Genomic DNA, 21,315 nt, shown 5'->3' with positions numbered 1-21,315 from the left:
ATGGATTTTGCTCATTAAACAGTTACACTACAGGGCAAAAGAGGAAAGGCATACCTGCTCACAGGAAAGCCTAAAAACACCTTCTACTCCAGTTACACCCAGTGCTGTTTCAATGTTTTGTGTCATTCGAAAAGGCACTTTCTCAGGAACTCTAAGGCTTTTACCTTGAAAAGATAAATCATTGCATTTTTGCCCTTAAACACACACACACAAAAAAAAAAATCTAACCTTCAAATAAATGCAAAAGCCCATTTTTTCATACCTTTTTCAAAGCAAACATTGTAATCTATGTGAACCACTTCTCCAGTTGTCATATCTATGAGGACATTATCCAGATGTCTGTCTCCAAGGCCAATTATGTAGCCAACCATAGACATGACAGCGGTAGATCTTGCATAGGACTAAAGAGGGGAAGGGAGCAGATAAACATCATGGGTCAATCTTCCTCCAAAAGGGACTAGAGAATCTAAAAAGCAATACAACACCATAATCCAACTCCCTTGTTCTAAAATAAATTAATAACTACAAAGCACTCCTCAAGACTGCCACATATGGCTGCCCAGGCTCTACACTATGAGAGGCATACTTTTGTGTGTGTGTCGGGGTGGGGGTGGGGGTGGGGGTTTAAAGATTTAGTACAATTTTTAATTATGTCTATGTGTGTGGAAATGCATGTTAGTGCAGTCCAGAGAAGGCCATACAAAGGCATTGACTCCCCCAGAGCCAGAGTAACAGGCAGTTATGAACCCCTTCACATTGGTAATGGGAACCAAACTTGGGTCCCCTGAGAGTAGTACATACTCTTAGCCACTAAACCCCATCACCAACCCCAGGAATGTTGTGGGATGTTTTTGTTTTCCCAAGACGGGGTCTCACTATGTAGCTCTGGAACTCTCTGTGTAGACCAGGCTGACTATGAACACACAGATTATCTGCCTGCCTCTGTCTCCTGAATGCTGGGGTTCATGTCCATCCCAAGCACAATTTCTTTTAAAATAAAGAACTTCAGCTCTTTCAGTATTCACCTTTTTTATTTTCATCTACTATCCCTTCCACCCTTCCCTCACAGTCAACTTTTATAACTCTCAACTATAGGACTCGACTATAAAGTCTGGAAGAAAAAGACCAGAAAGAGGATCAGATCAAAGCCAGAGTACCAATGGTGACACCTAACCCCAAGTGCCACATACCTGTGTGACTCTCCACCACTCATCAGGAGTGGTGCAAGATGACCAGAGCTCTTTGGCCAGGAGGTTTGGGGGTGTGGCCTCCATTAACTCCTCCAACACTGCCTTCATCACATGCAGGGGCCAATCCCTCCTTGACACATCCAGACTAAGGCCAACTATTTTCAAAGCAGGGCCAATTTTACTATAGTAAAGTTCACTAGGACGAGGTACAATGCTGGGGTTCTGAGGAGTTTGGTAGGAATCTTGGGCCTTTAAAAAAATTTTTTTAAAGAAAAGATTATTTTTATTTCAGGAAAGATTAAAAATTATAAAGCATTTTTAAAAAGTTTGACTTAAAATCCAATCTTTATTTTTTATAACACAAATCATTTTTAAAGGCATAATCCACCTGTGCATATTTTTGGTCTTCACTGATGATTTATTCAATATGAAATAAACACAGCTATTAAGAAACATGTTCCAAAGTTTAGACAGCCCCTTTAGTTCCTATCTGTAGCTTATTCTTCAATAACTGTATTACAGGCCTGTGCTTACTTTTAAAACTTGACTTCCCAGACTAAAGGTACAGGAGGGTTTAGCATTCTTGGAGCCATGGAATTAGATGTTCAAGCACTACAAAAAGAGAGAACAAGAGAGAGAGGAGAGAGAGAGAAGAGAGAGAGGAGAGAGAGGGGAGAGGGAGAGGGGGGGGGGCTGTTCCAGCTCTAACAGCTCTTAGTAAGTGCCTGCACAGTGTCCTTGGCTAACCTGGGTCCCCACTCAGTTCCGCTGCTTGGCATATAAACTGCCCAGGTACTTTGTCAAAAAAATTAAAACTCTTAGTCTAAATCAAATGATAAAATCACATGTAGTGATCAGTCCATGTTAAAACTTTCTTACTTAAATATTAAAAATAATTTGTGTTTCAAAGCTTTTTACTATTTACAAATGTAATTTAAAAGCTCATTAGAGCATTTAAGATGTGAGCAATAAACTTCACTGTTTAGTAAGGTATGTCCCACCACCACTTGCTAACCCATTATAAGCATTTAAACATGCTTAACTTCACATAGTCACTGAGAATGCCCTAATACACACTTGTTCATACATAGTCCATTAAGAATACAAATGAACTTGAATTTTACCCAACCTTTTGTGCTTGTAAGGCAGCTTCCCGCTGTTGCCATCGTTTGTAAAGACCAAACAATGGTGTGGCTCCATCCACCCACTGGATCAGCCCTGATCTTGTTCCCAGTGGTGTCACAGAATAGTGCCGTGCATGGAAACGGGGTGTTTCCTGCCGATTAATTGTGGCAAACATGGTATTTACAATAGATAAGAACTGCATGATTCTCTCATCCAGATGTAAATCCTCTAGTCCTATAAAAACAAAATCAAATTACCAGGATGGGCAACAAATAGGCCTTAGAAAGCACCACTTGCTGTTTTTTAGTTAGGAATTAACACAGTAAGGGAGACCTAAGAACATCAATTCTAAGAACACTGAATTCTATTCAGTGCTATTAGCATTAGTTATTAACACTGAGGTGTACTCAGTTGCTCTGCTTATATAAGTTCATAAGCAAGATGCAGAGGGTGAAATATTGTGACATGTAGCTGTCATTCAAAATCACACAGGACATAAGAAATACAGAATTTCATCTACAAAAGGCTTATCCTAATATGCATGCAAACTCACATGGACATACACAGGCACACACACCATTAACAATCACATTTGTCTTAAAAGCATGAATTAGTTCTAACTCTACCTTTGAAAAGGTAAGGATAGCTCTTCCCATCTGAGCCGAGAAAGAGGAGTTTCTTGGGCTTGGTTTTAGTTGGTAAGATGGTGATGGTTCCGCCCACACTGTGAATTGTCACAGTGTCTCTGGCTGAAACTTCGCCAGGAAGTGCAATTTCAGTGTTAGTCATGGCAGCCAACCAAGGACTGATCTCATCAAGACGCAAGATGTAGCTTGCACGTTTCTGCGCTCTCTGTTGCAAACTCAGCATTATCTATGTTCATAAGGTGGAAAAACAAGTCTGCATTCTGATATAACACATTTCATTTGGCATAAAGGTAAACCCAAACACCCCATAAATATCTGCTGTTCTAGTCCCTATGTTCAATTTGATGCTAGGAATGTGAACCACCCTTGAAGCAGGGAGTACTGTGCTAATATGTTGTATGTGATTACTACTTTAAGACATCATCCCCTTTTCTGCCAAGTAAAGCAAGAGAATTAGAAGAGATGGGAAGAAAGTCCCACAGAGGGTCACTATGATGCTCTGAGTTATGCCTCAGCAATGTCAGAAGAAATCAATCAGTTCTTGCGATGGCACAAAGGGAGATACAGCCTTGGGATACTATCTGCAAAATTACTGACATGAAGTTATAAAAAAAAAAAATACAGCTCAATCATGAAGCCAATTTCTAAGATGGTGTACAAAACTAAACAGAGCACAACAGACACTTTAACAGAAGTAACAGTTTAAAAGCTTCTGACCCCTTGAAATATGCAAAAACCCAGGAGAAGCATTGCTAATAACCACAGGGAACAATGACTGTATCATGCACAGATCTACCGCCAGGAAATAAAGTATCAAATATAGCTCTACCCCTGTTTACAGCTAATGAATATCTGGATCAACAACTAATAATGTATAAACTTTCAGAGCAATCGTCAATAAGTTTTGTTTACAAAACTAAAGAAACTGGAAAATCTCTCCTTAATCAAGTGACAAGAACAGATAAACTGTCACATGAATAGACCAGTTTAGTCAAACATGGAACATGGATAGAAAGTCTGAAGATTTGGGAATGTAGAGTACTCACCTAGCATACAAGGGTCCCTGGGTTTTTATAGCCACTGCCACAAAAAACTACCATCTTAAAAAAACTTTTTCTTAGTGACTTATTTCATATACATCGACTTTAAAGGTATTGTATCTCCTTTAGGTTTTTAGCTTTATTAACAAAAACAAGAAAGAAATTGGACTTGGACCACGTTAATCTGGTCCTCCCTAATAAACAGGCTGGGCATATCTAAGAAACACCACAGTTTGTGCTCATTTTTTTTTTTTTCCCGATTTTTAGAGACAGGGTTTCTCTGTGTAGCTTTGCGCCTTTTCCTGGATCTCGCTCTGTAGACCAGGCTGGCCTCAAACTCACAAAGATCCACCTGCCTCTGTCTCCTGAGTGCTGGGATTAAAGGCATGCGCCACCACCGCCCGGCTGTGTTCACTTTCTTGTCTAGTACTATAGGAGATTTCCTCAAGAGATACAAGTTTTCTTTTTTTTTTTTTATTGGTTTTTGAGAAAGGTTTTCTCTGAAGCGCTAAAGGTGTCCTGGAACTCACTATATAGAGCAGGCTGGCCTCGGACTCAAGATATCCATCTACCTCTGCTTCCCAAATGCTGGCATTAAAGGAGTATGCCACCATGCCCAGTGAGTTAGCAGTTTTCATTCACTGAAGCTGTATGTACTTTTGTTCCTGTTTAGATTTGTGTCTTTTGTTTTTCATGGTAGTAAAACTCAACGAAGAAACCAGTTAAAACGATAAGTGTCAGAGAAATGAGGAATAAGGAAAAACAAGAAAAAGTATGACACAAAGAGGCTTTCATGATTGATGGTGCCACTGCTACGAAAGGGAAAACAGAGTTAAGGAGAGCAAAACAAAGATTCTCAAATATCTTGAATCCACAAATCACTCCAATCAGTAAATTACAGTGATTACAAAAGAGGTCAAATAAATATTAAATCCATTTTATCACTCAGGGTGTTTCAGACTTCAGAGTTCTTCAGATTTTAGAGTATCGATCGACATTAATCTTTCTTACTGTAACGCACTAATTGAAAAATCTGAGCATTACTCCAAAAGCTTTGGATTCTGGAGCATTTCAGATTAGTGATGCTGAACCTAAAAACTATTAAAAATGCCTACCTTTCCCCTTAAAAACCACAGTCAAAAAAAATTCAATCTCCTAATCTCCTATGAGAATACAAAACAGCTAGACTTATAATAGCACATACCTAGCATATGCAGGCGTAGTATTTGCCACCCTTCCTGCCTTCCAGTCTCCAAATTCTCCAAATGAGTAAAATAATTTTCTCCACTGTCCTTATCAGCAAACAATCACAAGATACCTTCAGCTGGCTTATAAAAAACCTTTTCTCATGTTCCACGGTGAGCACAACTGTTTTCAGTTTGTGTCTCACAGAGAACTTTCTACATTAACAGCACTTTTACAACTACTCTGTACCTCTTTAAATGGAATCCAGCTGCTTCCAGGCTTGGCAGGATTTGACGGGGTCTTTAGTTTTTCAAGGGCATTGTCAATGGCATCACCATAGTTATCCTGAAACCACTTTTCATGAGGTGTCTCTGCTGGGGCAGCAGTGATGCTCCGAACATGCTCCAAAGCAAACACAATAGGCTTCATCAACGCTGTGTGCTTCTCTCGCATGATGGCAATTTTCTCTTCTCTAACCAAAGACATTTTCATTCAAAAACGTTATTATTAAAGTTTTATATATACATGAGACAATTTAAATGTATCAAGTATTGAGTAATAGTATAAAAAAACAGGCAAATAACTTATTATGTAACACTGTAAAAGAAAAAATTTAGTAAATAAGAGGTAGCTTTGCTTTTCAATTGTGTTGGAGAATGGGATCTGGACCCTACTCTTAACCATAAACAAAAACAATGCAAAATGGACCAGACACCCAGATGTAGAAGTGAAGACTACCAAACTCCTGATACAAAGCATAAGGGAAAGGGCTCCTTACCCTAGATTTAACAGTGATTCTTTCAATATGGCACCATATAGACTAAACTGAATTCAAAGTGATGAAAAACGCTTGCAAATCTTCTATCCACCAAGGAATTCCCAGAATGTTTTTCTAAAAAATCCTCCATCTCAACAATAAAACAACTTAATTCAACATTTTGCAAAGATACATACTCATCAATTAAGACACAAAAAGAAGCTACACGTTATTAGTCAGTAAGGGAATCATAAATCAAAATTACAATGAGATACTGCTTAATATCCATGAGGATCATGAACAAAACTCCCAGAAAACTGCCAAGTGTTATCTGAGTCAATGGCTCAGTAGATAAATATCTGCCCCCCCCCCAAGCATAAGGAGCTGAATTAGAATCCTCAGAAGTCATGGAAGAGTTGATGAAGTGGTGGGTGCGCTATACAACACCTGACGGGGAGATGAAAGGTTGAGAAAGAAGAATCCCCAGAAGCTCACGGGTCAAGGAGCCTCATGCATACAGCAAAGGGGGGGGGGGGGGGGGGGGGAGTAGAGATTCTGCCTCAAGGTTAAAAGGAGGCCTAACACCCAAGGTTGTCCTGTGACCTCTACAGAAAAACCATGGCTGCATGCGGACACACACCATGCATCATATATACACACATACAATTAAATGTTGGCAAGGATAGGTGAAAACCAGAATCCTCATGCAATGAAAGTTGGAACACAAAATGGCATAATCATTGTGGAAAAGACTCCTAGGCTTAACAAGATAACCAATCACACTGGTCAGCAAATCCACGGCATTACATACAAAATAATCCAAAGCAAGGACTCAGCCAGATACTGCACATCAATGTTCACAGCAGCTTTGTTCACACAGCTAAAAACAAACCCAAGTCTCTACTAACAGATGAATCAAACAGTAAAACCTGGTTCACAAGGCTAACATAATGGCTCAGCCGATAAGGGTATTTCCTGCTAAACTTGAAAACTCAAACTTTGATCTCCAAGACCCACTTGGTAAAAGGAAAAACCCAACTCCCATAAATTGTCCTCTAACACACATACATAAATGATAAAAATGTTCTAATCTGGAGCATCCATACAATGCAGTATTATTCAGTAACCATGTAACAGATCCATGCTGCAGCAAGGTAAACCTTGAAAATACGGTGCTAAATCAAAGTTAAAAAAGGACAAATACTCTGATTCCACCCATGAGACATCTAAAGCAGGATATTTCATAGAGCAAGAAATAAGAACTAGAGGTAATGAGGGGGCAAGTTTATTACTGAGTACAGAGCATATCTGGGATTGGGAATGATTTTAGCAGAGGGTAGTGGTGATGAAGGCACAGTATTGTGAAAGCATACTTTAATGCCACTCAATTGTACAGTTAAAAATGGTTAAGAATATGAATTTTGTTATACTGATTAACACATTATAAAGAAAAAAGTAGGGAGAGCAATGGAAAGATGGCTTAGCAGTTAAGAGCACTGGCTGCTCTTACAGAGAATCCAGATTCAGTTCCCAGCACCCACATGGCAGCTCACAACCATCCTTAACTCTAGTTCCAGGGGATCCAATGCTCTCTCCTGACTTGGGTGGGCACCAGGCACACACATGGTACGCATACATATCTGCAGGCAAATACTCACACACACATAAGAGTGAATCTAAAAGACAAGAAGCAGTCCCATCTTCCCAGTGAAGGAGTGAAGACATACTTGCGCAAGGTGTTGTTGTTCTGGACTCTCTTCACCTCATCCTCCAACTGCTGAATTCGTCTCAGGACGTACATGTGCTGCTGTAACAAAACTCCCAGCCAAAGCTCATCCCAGAGCACAGTGACCCTACGTAGCTCTGCCACAAGCATCTGGACCTGGAGACACAACACATCCACATGGCTCACAAGGCAGCATCAGTCACAAGGCAGCATCAGATCAGACAAGGGTAATGGTCATTTCACAGAAAATTCATCAGCAGCACATCAATAAAGATTAGTGAGACCAATTCTGATTAATCTTAAAGCTTTGGTTCTGATAAGATTCCCCCGAGATATTAGCTTTAGGATTTGGGGAGGGGGTTGTAATGAATACTACCTTAAAACAAACAAGTTAGTTTTCTTGTACCTGTAAAACCATCGTTGGGTTGGCAGAGGACAGTTTATCTACAATTTTGCTGTAGCAATCCTGCATCATGGCCTGGTCTTCATTTAAGCCACTTTTAGGTTCATCTTTGTTGCTATCCTGAGAAGCAGGAGGACTTCCTCCTTCACATTCAGAAACCAGTAGTTCTTCTCCTTGAATATTTCCAAGTAAAGTAGGGATTGCAGAGGAAAACTTATTTCCTACAGTGGAATGCAACAGGGATACATGCACACACTGGGTATGGAAAACAAAGGTAATGTACTTCACAGTGCTGTGCATGAAGCTAAAGATTATGGTGTTCTGCACTTTTACAAACTGAGCTTTTCACATATGTTTATAAATACTGTAAACTAATGGAGGAAAGCTAGAGGAAGATGGTAAGCAAACAAGAAGCCCTTCCCAGAAAGAGTGTAGAACAAAGTCTAATGTTTACCTTAAACAGTACTATACTAACTTCCTGGTATATTGTAAGGAGTAACAATAACATGCAAAACACATAGATATACAGTAATTGCTTCTTCAATAAGTCAGAACCATTATTAATAAGAAATTACACACCCTCAACTTGAGAACACATCACCCACAAAAAGACTTAAAATTTACCAGTAAAATAAAGCAGTAATATTTTAGCTGGGCAAGGGAGTGTATGTCTTTAACCCCAGCACTCTGTGAATGTAATGCCAGCCTATTCTACATGGTGAGTGCCAGGCCACTGAGGGTGAAACAGTAAGACTCTGTCCTAAATAAATGAATGTATTTTAATGTTGCATACCTGAGGCCTGGGATTCACTGCTAAGTGATATGGTTCCTACTATTGCAGGATACAGTATGAGGTGTGGGGAATCTTGGGCCACACGGCAAAGGAGGTTACAAATACTCTGGCGCACATACACTTCAGGGTGGTTTAATCGTGAGAAAAGCTGTGGAATAATTCCTTCAGGAGAAGAAGACGAAGTGGTTAAAAACTTATGAATTTGGGGAATGCAAAAGGATAAAATCTGATGTATGTCAGCATCAGCACACATCTTAAGGATGCCAAAGTTCTCCCTGTGGTAAGCAAGAGCCGTAAGAAATCATTCTTAATTGCAAATCTGTAATCGAGGCCCAGATCAATTAAAACGTTGAATGATATGCTCAGCATATGCCTCCAAGAAGGCAGACTAAGTAACTGTGATAAAGGTTATACTAAATCCTCTACACTTAATTTCACCACCCTCTCCAAAACTGAATATTGATAATGAAAAGCTTCTGCCTTCTAACCTCTCCTCTCTCAGGAGAGATTTTTATCACACATCAAACAGTCCAGGATATCCTATGAATTAGCATGGCTATTCTCTAACATTTTCAAATAAAAAACACGGAGAAACTATTTCAATCTCACTCAGAAACGGATTAACTAAGGAGGGCATTTTATTTAGGCTATTACCTCTCCATGGAGCAGTAGGAGTTGTCTCCAAGCCATGTTCCAGATATTGCCGGAGCTCACCAGCATGCTTCACCAGCAATCTGAGCAGTCGCAGGGTAGCCATCACAATCACATCATCAGTGCTCTGCTCTGCTCTGTGACTTAAATGGAGCCTGGGATCATCTTCATCTAACAGAATCTAAGTGAACAATTAAGGGAATAAGAAAACCATTTCTGTTACTACTCTTTTTGTCTGAAGGAAAGAAATTCCAAATAATTTTCCTTAGAAGACTGTGCCACCTACTTGCCCAGCGTTAAGCTTAAGGAAAGTAAAATATGCGCTGCAAGATAGTTTGTACAGGCTGAAGATTCTATCTACAACTTTCCTCCACACTTTAATAACACCTTCGGTTGCATTTTCATCGAGTTCAGAAAGCCATGGGCAGCTTGATATTAACTGCCGCCAGATAACATCAACCATGTCATCTTCCTCATTATCTTCACTTTCTGTTATCTGAAGTGTTATATCTTCATCCTAAAAAAAATGTGGACATAGAATACTTCAGGTGAAAAGGAAGAAAGATACACGATCAGTTACCACATGGAAACATTTTTCTCACGTGTGATACACTAAATCCCTAAGTAAGTGTCTTTTTATGATATGCTTACTAATGCAGCCAATAAGATTATAAGCATTTAGGCAAAGATTAAAGACTTCTGTGTTTTCTGTATTTTAAATGATTCTAAACTACAATATAATATTCTGCCTGTAGAAAAAATAATCTGTTCAAATGATGTGAAAAAACAGAACAGAACAGAACATGAACAACAAACACTTCACTATTTACAATATTGTAAATATATCTCACAATAGCTTTAACAGATACTCATGGGTACATTTCTAGAACAGAACTCAGTCAGCCGAATTTAGCCTTGCAAATAAAACCCACACCTTTGAATACTGCATCTACATACTCGACAGCTATAGAACTACACAACTTACAGGACACTTTGAGGAGCGGGGAACACTGTGCAGCTCACCTAGTCCACTGCCTCCCATGTTAGCTAATTTACAACAATCACCAGGGGCAGAGAATACTGGAATTCTTGCCTACTAGCACATGTAAAGCCCTAGTTTCTTCCGACTCCCATACCTTCAAGTCATTTAATTGATGTTAAACACACATGCATAGACCCCATGCATAAGAATCTCGGGGGGAGGGAGGGGAATACCTCCCATACAATGCCATACTTTACAAGTTCCCAGGTAATCTTGTAAAGAGATTTACATTTTCTGAGCTCTGGTGATTAAACACACAGTCTCGCTCACATACACTAAGAATGTGCTTTTTCCCTGACTACACCACCAGCCCAAGAACCTAACTTCAGATCAGAAGAGTAATTAAGAGAAAGTTAATTTACACAAAATGAACTTCACCTATTTTTATCAAAACCATAAAGAAATCACTTGATTTCAAGAAATTATGATCTTAGGAAAAAGACAATTATGCATCATCTTAAAACCGAGAGATTTTTATTTGCAACTCAGCCTAAACTTCATTCACTATTTAATAAAGTAGTCAATTACCAAGCTCAGCAGTGGTGGCCCACACCTTTGATCCTAGCAGAGACAGGCAGATCTCTGAGTTTGAGGCCACCTTGGTCTATAGAGCGAGGTCCAGGACAGTCAGGACCACAAAGAGAAACCCTGTCTTGGGGGTGGGGAAGCAGCCAATTTCCTCAAAAAATTGAGTTGCAACAGGAATCTTGACACTACTCCCCCCAAAACCACTCTATCATGTTTTCCTTGCCTGAATTCCTGCTGGCCGACATACTGCTTGTCCAAGAATACCATATATTCTCTCTTTCTCTTCTTCAGTTATAGTATCTGGAAGCAGATTTTGAACTTCAGATTTTTCTCTAGGCAACAGACGAACACCTTCTCCCTGACTATAAAAATAAACAAGTCATCAAGTATTTCAGGTACCAAAACTCTCCCAAATCAGCATTTTATATCTCTACTTTGCAGTGTGTTATATCAACCACGCATTGAAACATACATACCTGGCATTGTCAACCACCTTTCTGCCCCACCTATAAGCCCAACTAGCCAATGCTGCCCAAGATTTGGCTACTTCTGGTGCCTGCACTGAAGACAGGTGATACAACTGTCCCAAAATGAAGTCAGGTTCTCCAACTCCAATGTGTACTGCCATGACAAAAAAAATAACAAGAGTTCAGTGTTACATTCTTAATTTTTAGCAATGTTCTCATTGACCTGTTAAGTCTTTATTATTTGTAAGCAAGCAATAAGCCCAATACTACCACAGTACATACTTTGTTATGGCCCAAATTTGGATACTTTTCTGCAACATGACTATATTAAAAGGCACCAGCTTATGTTAGCATCTGCAGAGATGCCTTTAATAACACTATCTTTAGCAATAGCTTAAGTGTCAGACATGCTGTAGAATGTCTTACATCTTGTTTTAGAATAATTTTAAGTATTTGGTAAAAACAATGCACAGGTGATAAGCACACCAAAGACCAACAGGACAGACAGAGATCTTCACTTCCATTTTATAGAGAGAAAACTGCCTGTTTAGTGAGTTCATATGCCATGGTTTTAAGACCTATCCCTTATGAATACCAAAGACCTGGTTAACAGATACACTAGAATTATTTTTTTAAAAAACTAGTATAAACAAACAAACAAAATATAATTTAAGTAATTTAAACTCCAAGCTTCTGGATAACAAAATGGAAGTATATTCTCCCCTTATCAGTTAAGAGATTAGTTTTCTCCAGAACTGACTAGGATGTAGGTCAGTAAAAAAAAAAAAAAAAAAAGTTTGCATAGCATGCATATAGAGTCTATACTCAGCAAAACACACACACACCCCAAGTGGATAGCATGCATTAGACAAGGAGTCTATACCCAGCAAAACACACATATGTATATACACACACCCAAGTGGACATGGTGCCACCCGCCTATAACTCAGCATTTAAAACACTAAAAAAGGAAAGTTTTGAGTGTGAGGCCAGTTAGGTTCTATAGAAATGAAGATACTATCTCAAAAAAGAAACAGGTGGGTGTGGTGGCATATTCCTTTAATCTCAGAAGTTGGGCAAAGACAAGAAGATCTCTGTGAGGCTGAGGCCAGCCTAGAACTTACACAGCAAGTTCTAGGCCAGCCAGACTCTATCAAAGAAAGAAAAGAAGAAAGAAGGGGGGTGGGAGGGAAGAAGGAAAGAGAGAGAGAAGGAAGAGAGGAGGGAAAGAAGGAAGGGATGAAAGGAGGGAGGAAAGGAAAAGTGGCGCCGTAGCTCAGTAGTGTAACACCTGCCTAGCATGCCCAGCACCTTCACCTCCTCAAAAAAGAACAAGGAAAGAAGTAAAAATAAAAATAATAAATCTTGTTTAGATTAATCAACCATCCATTTTTTGGCCAACAAACTTTGCTAGTGTTAGACACAGTAAGAAACTTGAGTCTTTCTGTGCTCCAACAACCAAAGGCAATACAAGATATGGCTACATATCTGCTGCTCCTGACATTTATTCTTTCATGAATCAAGGCAAAAATACCTTCCTCTAAGTCAGAAAAGGAACTTACTTACATATGAAAAGCTGGATACATGACATTAAGTACTAGTTACTGTCAATGTATCGTATTTTTGTAGTTGGATTTTTTGTGGCAAATTACAGCTAGCATAACACTGATTTTACACTTACAAAATTAATATTTTCAAAGCTAACAGAAGAATAAAATCATACCTGTAGATTCGCTCTCAATCCGAGGGTGTTCTTCTCCCACCGTATTAGCAGATGGCAGTTCTATTAGAGCAAGTATATTCCTAGACAAAGTAGAAAGGCCTGGGAGGTTCTGCTGCTGCTGAGCTCTGTACACCTGTCTCAGCTGTCCTGAAATCTCTTTCCATTCTGCCTGGACCCACTTAGCCAGAGTCAGAATTGACTTAGCCACAGCATACTCAGCTTTCGCAGACTTGCAAAAAGATATGGCACAAGAACTCAACATTTCCATTGCATGTGTTGACTGGCCTATAGAAAACAAACAAACAAACAAAAACACATACAAAACCATTAATTTACCCTTAATAGTAATATAAATTATTTCAAGAGAAGGCATGCATTCATTCATTCGTTCATTTTTGTTTTTAGAAGCATTAATTCAGGGTCTAGAGAGATGGGCTTAGAGGTTAAGAGCACTTGCTGCTTTTGAAGAAACCCAGGTTTAGTTCTTAGCACCCAGAGCAGGCAGCTTATACCCCCTGCAACTCTAGTTCTAAGGGATCCAATACCCCATTCTGTGGTGTATATATGTACATGTAGGCACTCACACATTAAAGTAACAAAAATTAAGGTAAAATAAATAAAATACCATAAAGTCAGCCAGGCATGACAACACATGCCTTTAGGAGGTAGAGGCGAGTCTGGTTGACTTAGTGAGTTTCAGATCAACTAAGGAAGTTTTAGACCTTGTCATAATAACAGTAACAATAATAATAATAAATTCAGGAGCTGCGAAGATGGATCACTGGGCTAAATGCTTATCATGTAAGCATTAAGGACTACAGTTTCAATCCCCAGAATCACATAAATGCTGGATGGGCATGACAGACTGTCTCTAATTCCAGCACTCTTAGAGGAGATAAAAGGGATACAAAGGACAAGCTGCCTAGTAAGACTAGCCTAACCAAGTGAGCTCTGGGTTCAAGTGAAAAACCCTGCCTCAGTATATGAGATGAACATCAATTGACACCCACTATCAACCTCTGGCCTACAAACAGACATGCATACACACAAGAACCTACTCTCACATGTGTACTCCCACACATACAAATAAGCAGGCACACAACACCCTCAAAAAGGGAAAAAAAAATGAATTCAGGGATAAGCAACAATCTTGGAAAATATGTCTTACTGAAGGACACTGATCTACAAAAGCTGGAAATAATTCTTACACTCACTTCTTATACTTACAAATGCTTCTTACACCACACACAGAAACATGCATACAGTTTTCCTCACATGCTTTTACTAACCTGCTGTATATAACAACTTGGTTTTTTCAATATCAAGCTCAGGCCCCCATTTTTCATCCACTTGACCTTGAGTGGACAGTTTTTTAAAATGCTGCACTAAGTCCTGGGCAGTGGTTGTCTTTCCCAGCTGAACCTCGCTGCACTGTGCCAGCAGTCTTGTTGCCAGTGACACATTCCCTCGTTTTCTAGCAAATTTTGCTGCTGTCAGACCTAATTCCATGAGATGACTTCTAATTGGTACTGTTTGTTCTGGAAAGAAGAAAACGTTTCATTAATTCTCAACTCACCTAACTCCAGACTCTATTACTCACCACCTCCGCAAAGGGAGCTAACCCTCAAACCCCAACAACTAGCATAGTGTGTGGCTTACAACAACATTTAAGGGACGGGGCACAACCAAGTAGAGCAAAATGAAAATCATTCTCTAGAAGAAATTAACCTTGTAACATCTGAACTGTCAGAAAAGGTCTGAGGTCAGAGGCTGGAGAGACAACTTATCAGTTTAGAGCACTTGCTATTACTCTTGTGGACGAGGGTTCCATTTCCAGCACCCACATGATGGTTCACAGCTTCCTATAACCCCAGTTAAAGGGGATATAGCACCCTCTTCTGTCCTCTAGGCACACATGTGGTACACATACACAAATGCAGGCAAACTCATATGCATAAAAGAAAATTAATCTCAACACTGAGGAGGTAGAGGCCAGTCTGGTTGACTTGGTGAGTTTCAGATCAGCTAAGAGAGTTAGACCTTGTCATAGTAACAGTAACAATAATAATAAAAAAATTCAGGAGCTGGGAAGATAGATCACTGGGCTAAATGCTTGTCATGTAAAAAAAAAAAAAAATCTTTTAATAATGGTGAACCTAGTACATAAAAAAGAAAAAGAAGAAAGGAGCCTAGGTCAAACAGTAGGAAAAGAGAATAAAGGCCAAAAACGCCACAGAGCCCCTTCTCTAGCGAGTTCTCTTCCACGTCCCCTGGACAAGGCATCCATCCTATGGCTCCAAAGCCATACCAATGCTGATGAATCCTAAACTTGTAGCCCAGACCAGAGAGCTGAGTCCTACCTGTCTATTGAAAACCTACACTCCTGGGATATGTGTTAAGTGGAATTCCCTATACTCTTTAAAACTGCTCCCTTCTCCTGTTTACTCTTTGTCAAGAAAGGCCCACCACCTACCTCAGCAGGTACTTAGCAATTACACTATTACCTTCAACTTCAAATAGTTTGCTTTCCCCCTTCTTATTGCCATCCCTAAGTACCTTGCTTAGCAGTGGGAAGATGGTTCCTTTGCCTCCTTCTTAGCCTCCCCTAATCCACAATCCAACCCTACAACTGAAGTGATCACACACAAGTAAATCTGGAACTTTAATTTTCTTGAAAACCCTGATACCTCCCCACTGCCCCTCTAAATGAGTTTCTACTGATGCCTTACATTGACCTCTGACCACAATCTCACACAGCTCTACCTCTCTTTCAGCAAACTGAAGAATGTGTCTTCACTATCTCTAACCTTTAGATCCAACCTGTTTAATGCAGTCACCCACCTTCCTTCTCATTTCTACCCTCAAATTTAAATTTAAAAGTTACTTCTTCCTCAAGTCTTCTACTAATTCCTAGGGTCAAATCAGGGATCCCTGTTACATGCTATTTCAGCTGCCTGTGTATATACTTCCACTCAACACAGCTGCTCATTGTCCAGTGTCAGTTTTTCCTGGACTCTAAAATCTTCTCAGTTCTAAGAATGAAGAAAACAGGCCTATTTTTGCTTGCCATTATCTGCTAACATTAATCACGGTACATGGCACAAACTATTTGTTCTAGACTTTCTCTGCTTAATAATACTGATGGGAAATGGAATTTTATCTCTGAATATATGTTAGATTACTGACTTTCCAATTTCAAGCAATGTTTCATATAGGAAGGAAAAGAGATGGCAGTACTTGCAACCCTGTTTATGCTTCATCCTGTGCTAAGGCTTTTATCTATTTCATCTCAAAAGTGGGGTAATTCTCATATCAATTAAAAGAAAAGCAGGTCTGAAATGCTTTGTCCTAAGGACCTTCAATGTGCAAATGCTGACCCAGTCAGTGTTCCAAACCCAGTGAATAGCTAGCTTAGGCAGGTGCCCATAAATGCCTGGTAGTACAAGGCCTACCTTGGAAGTGAGCTTACTTGACATTTAACATGTTAAATTTATTCACTAACCTTAGTCACCATATATTCAAATAAACTATAGAATTCAGGCAAGATACTATTCTACGGCAATAAAAATCCCCTTAACACAACAGACATATTTTCCTAAAAAAAAAGAGACACATAAATTTGCATATATCATAATTCTCTAGCCATTCATTTGGGGCATTTAAAGTCTTTAACATTTGTAGTACACTTTATCTGCCAAAGTAAACAGAACATATAAACAAGTCTTATAACATCATTAAAAGTGGGCAAAAGCAGTTAGGTATCTGTGAGTTCAAGGCCAGCATGGTCTCTATTGCAAGTGCTGAGGCTACAGAGACTCTGCCCCCACCCCCAATAAAAAAGAAAAGAAAAGCAGGCAAAAGGTGTTAGGAGACATCTGAAACATAAAATACACAACAGCTTCTATGCAAAGAAATGACGAGGAAATGCACTAATCGCTAGGGGAATAAAAACTAAAACCATGAGCTAAAGTTACACCCACTCCAGTGATTAAAAAGAACCAGAACTCCCATAAAATACTAAAGGAATATAAAAGGTACAATCACTTTCTAAGAAATACTGACCTATTTACAAAGTTGAACACAACAACCCAACAATCTCACTCATAAGCTTTAATTCAAGAGAAACATAGTCCTCAGATTTGACTCTAAGTGTTGAATTGTGAATGCACTGACAGTTCATCCTGTCAATTTGACAGGATTTGGAATCACCACAGAAACAGACCTCTGAGTGCATCAGTGAGGATGTTTCCAGAAAAGTTTAACTTTTGAGATGGGAAGACTCAAACCAAAAATAGTATGGGCACTGTTCTATGGGCTGTAGTCCCAGACTGAGTTAAAAGGAGAAAGTAGCCGGGTGGTGGTGGCGCACACCTTTAATCCCAGCACTTGGGAGGCAGAGGCAGGTGGATCTTTGTGAGTTTGAGGCCAGCCTGGTCTACAGAGCAAGATCCAGGAAAAGGCGCAAAGCTACACAGAGAAACCCTGTCTCAAAAAACCAAAAAAAAAAAAAAAAAAAAAAGGAGAAAGTAAGCTGAGTGCCAGCATTAAACTTTCTCTGCTTCCTGGCCTCCATGATCTCCCTTACCATGGACTGTACCTCAACTATGAGCCAATATAAAAACTCTTCTTCCCTTAAAGTTGTCAGATATTACGTTGAAGCAACAAGGAAAATAAGTAATATAAATGTCCATAGCTGCTTCATACTTAGGTACCCGATTAGAAAGACCGAGAAGAAACCCCCACCAACAAATGGAGAAATAAACCAATGGTGGCACATCATACAGTGGAATATTACTAAATGATAAAGAAAGGACCATTTTACTGACAAATTAACATGGGAGAACCTTAAAAATATCATGTAAGCTAGTGATGCCAGATATGGGAGCATGCAGCATAATTCCATTTATGTGAAAACATCAGCAAACATAAGTCTAATTTACAGGGATAGGAAGCAAATTATCATCTGCCTGAAACAGGGACAATGTTAACCTTTCTAGGCTGAGAGAAATGTTCTGAATCCTCTCTGTACTGGAGGGTACATAGAGGTAGATGGTTTCTCAAACCAAACTGTATACTTAAATGTATAATTTACATTTCAGTAAAGCTAACTTTAAGAAAAGGGAAATGAGGTCAAGAGGTAGCACATGCTTTTAATCTCAGTACTTCAGAGGAAGAGGTAGGTGGATCTCTGTGAGTTCAAGACCAGCCTGGTCTACATATAAGTTCTAGGGCAGCCACGTTTATGTAAAGAATCAGAGAGAGAGATCATTACCTTTAATTTTCTCTAACAGCTGATTCTGGTACATGGTGTATCTCAATGCCTGCATCCACGGCCGCACATCATGCTGTTTACATGAGCGAAGGGCATCACTGAAGAGTGGGATAAGACAGTCCTGGCAGCAGAGAGACAAAGACTTGTATTGAACCGTCTCTCAGAATAGGCAACAGCCTTTAGATCTATTCCAACTTCCGTACAACCTTCCACCATGTCTCTTCCAACCTGTGCTGGTGTAAATAAGAATGGTCCCCAAAGGTTCATGTATTTGAATACTTGGTCCCTCCCTAGCTGGTAGAACTATTTGGGAAGGATTAGAAGATGTGGTCTTGTTGAAGGAGGAGAGTCAATCAATGTGGGCAGGTTTTACGGTTTCAAAAGACATTCAGTGTCTTTTGCTCTCTCTCTGCCTCCAACTTGGGAGGTCAAAACATAAAGTCTCAGCTGCCATGCCTTTGGTCTGCCATCCTGAACTCTAATCCTTTGAAAGCATAAGCCCCAAATCAAACACTTTCTTTAATAAGCTCTCTTGGTCACAGTATGTCATTAGAGCAATAAAAAAGAAACTAAGACACACCCAAACAGAAAACCTTTGCTTTGTTAAATAAATTCAGAATATTAAGTACAATTTGTCAGTATATTTACTAATAAAGTACATCTGTAAAAACGTATATTTACTATAAACCAAAATTGCAGAAAAGCATTAAACTATCGATCCTATAATTCTTAAGGATTGCAAGTCCTTTGCAAGGGTCCTCTTTTCAGTTGAAGTTTACTCTATTAAGAGAAAGGTATGAGTGAAATCCAAACTTTACATAAAAGAAAAACCAAGATCCAGCAATTAGTCAAAACCTTAGGTTCTTCCATTTGCCCTATACTACCTCAAATGAAAATCTGTCTAGAAATACATTTTAGATTTGAGTTCATCTTATCCAATTACAAATTCTACTTTAAAAATGAGAAAATGAGGTCTTTGATTTATACTAACGTATTAATGCTTGATGTAGAGAATGCTTACAAAAAAATACACTTCAGGGCTGGAGAGATAGCTCAGTGGTTAAGAGCACTTTTGCTCTTTCAAAGACCCAGATTCAATTTCCAGTACCCACATTGTCTGTAACTCCAGTCCTAGAGGATCTAATGCCTTCTTCTGGCTTCTAAGGGCACCAGACATGTAAGTGGTGCACAGACACATACAGGCAAAACACCCACACATAAACTAAAATAAAAAGAAATTTTAAAGAAAAGTAAAACACACACACACACACACACACACACACACACACACACAGAGAGACAAAAAAATCTACACACCTCTGTGGACAGTCTATTAGAAACTGTGTTCTCGAGAGCAGATGAGCAGTACAACTGCAGGGTACTCAGTACTGGCAACGATTGTGACACTGTTAGCGTAGACAGTCTTAGTGGTCCAATAGCAATGCGTGAGGTTTGCTTCAAGTACTTTACCACATTTCTGAAAGAAATTAATTAACAAGATTCTTAAGCTTGCAGTCACTAATATGAAGTGGCTAAGGCACTACCATTTGGCATCAAAAAATCAGGGGTGACGGTAAGGAAAGCAGCCTGCTCTAGAGTAGATTATGAGCAAAACAAGACGTTTGCTTTTAGAGGTTTCTACAAATATGCAGTTTCAATCTTAGTACCTCATGCAGCTGCCTGCCTGTGTACACTTATGACTCACTCAGTTAAGGACTGCCATTTCTGATCTTGTTCCACGTGGTTTAAAGCAGTTGCCAAAAAGACAGAGCTTCTCAACAGTTGGACTTCAATGGATTTTTGAAGTTCCCGTGGATCTGGGCTGAGCATGTTAGGAAGCAGCTTTTTCATATCTAAACAAGTCAGATACATTGTGTTAAGTCAATTTGTTCTTAATGCACGAAAGTATTAACATATTTTGGCAATACTTAAAAAAGTAATAATCACCAACGAATACTTCCTTCTTTTCATTATGTTCAGGTAGCTAGACATTTCAGATAGCTTTGTAAACAGCATTACTTAACATAAAATTATACCTCATGCCTCTAAGAATCACCTGCCCTTAGAGCTGCACATATTGGTAAGAAACCTACTTTCCTCCTTCTTTTTACATTCAAAACTTGACTCTATAAAGGATGTAACCATTTCAATGAGGTTTTCCTCCACTTTAGTTTATGAAATTTAAGCTCACATTTTTATTTATTTAATGGTGTGCATCATATGTGCATCAGGAGGACAGAGATCAACCTCCAGTATTGTTTCTCTATTACCATCCATCTTTTTTTTTCAGACAGTTTCTCAATGGCCAGTCTACTCTACTGCTCTAGCACTGGGATTACAAGCATATACCACTATACATGGCTTTTTGACACAGATGCTATGGATTGAACTCAGCTCCTCAAGTTTGTGTGGTAAGCATTTTAATGACTGAGCTAGTTCCTCAATCTTAAGCTTATTGGTAATTATTTAACTAAGTAGCCTAATTCATTTATAACAGAAAAAAAAGTAATTTTAAGACGAGTCAAATATATTATAGACTTGAAATTAAGTTCAGATATAAGTACACTTCAACACGCTAAGGCACTAATTAACACCTTATATAAAAAAACCAGGCCGGGCGGTGGTGGTGCACGCCTTTAATCCCAGCACTCGGGAGGCAGAGCCAGGCAGATCTCTGTGAGTTCGAGGCCAACCTGGGCTACCAAATGAGTTCCAGAAAAAGGCGCAAAGCTACACAGAGAAACCCTGTCTCGAAAAACCAAAAAA

At 39.3% G+C, this 21,315-nt stretch overlaps 1 protein-coding gene across 3 annotated transcripts in view; it reads right to left on the bottom strand.

The window, feature by feature from the left end:
* The window catches only part of Smg1 (SMG1 nonsense mediated mRNA decay associated PI3K related kinase), a 102,084-nt gene that overhangs the window by 24,839 nt on the left and 55,930 nt on the right, over positions 1 to 21,315 (bottom strand). For all 3 annotated transcript variants that reach the window (XM_059268280.1, XM_059268273.1, XM_059268290.1), the window contains 18 exons: positions 20,255 to 20,402; positions 19,867 to 20,026; positions 18,550 to 18,670; positions 14,567 to 14,815; positions 13,278 to 13,562; positions 11,564 to 11,708; positions 11,311 to 11,449; positions 9,804 to 10,034; positions 9,521 to 9,698; positions 8,867 to 9,028; positions 8,077 to 8,294; positions 7,672 to 7,826; positions 5,437 to 5,659; positions 2,942 to 3,188; positions 2,320 to 2,549; positions 1,191 to 1,439; positions 263 to 401; positions 55 to 164 (listed from right to left, as the gene is read on the bottom strand). In XM_059268280.1, the coding sequence (XP_059124263.1) occupies positions 55 to 164; positions 263 to 401; positions 1,191 to 1,439; positions 2,320 to 2,549; positions 2,942 to 3,188; positions 5,437 to 5,659; positions 7,672 to 7,826; positions 8,077 to 8,294; positions 8,867 to 9,028; positions 9,521 to 9,698; positions 9,804 to 10,034; positions 11,311 to 11,449; positions 11,564 to 11,708; positions 13,278 to 13,562; positions 14,567 to 14,815; positions 18,550 to 18,670; positions 19,867 to 20,026; positions 20,255 to 20,402 (3,389 nt within the window). The remainder of the gene's footprint in view (positions 1 to 54; positions 165 to 262; positions 402 to 1,190; positions 1,440 to 2,319; positions 2,550 to 2,941; positions 3,189 to 5,436; positions 5,660 to 7,671; positions 7,827 to 8,076; positions 8,295 to 8,866; positions 9,029 to 9,520; positions 9,699 to 9,803; positions 10,035 to 11,310; positions 11,450 to 11,563; positions 11,709 to 13,277; positions 13,563 to 14,566; positions 14,816 to 18,549; positions 18,671 to 19,866; positions 20,027 to 20,254; positions 20,403 to 21,315) is intronic.

This window comes from Peromyscus eremicus, chromosome 1 (assembly GCF_949786415.1).
Source record: "Peromyscus eremicus chromosome 1, PerEre_H2_v1, whole genome shotgun sequence".
Taxonomy (NCBI): Eukaryota; Metazoa; Chordata; class Mammalia; order Rodentia; family Cricetidae; genus Peromyscus; species Peromyscus eremicus.
The sequence above is the reverse complement of the archived record's forward strand: the minus strand, read 5'-3'. Positions and strand labels throughout refer to the sequence as shown.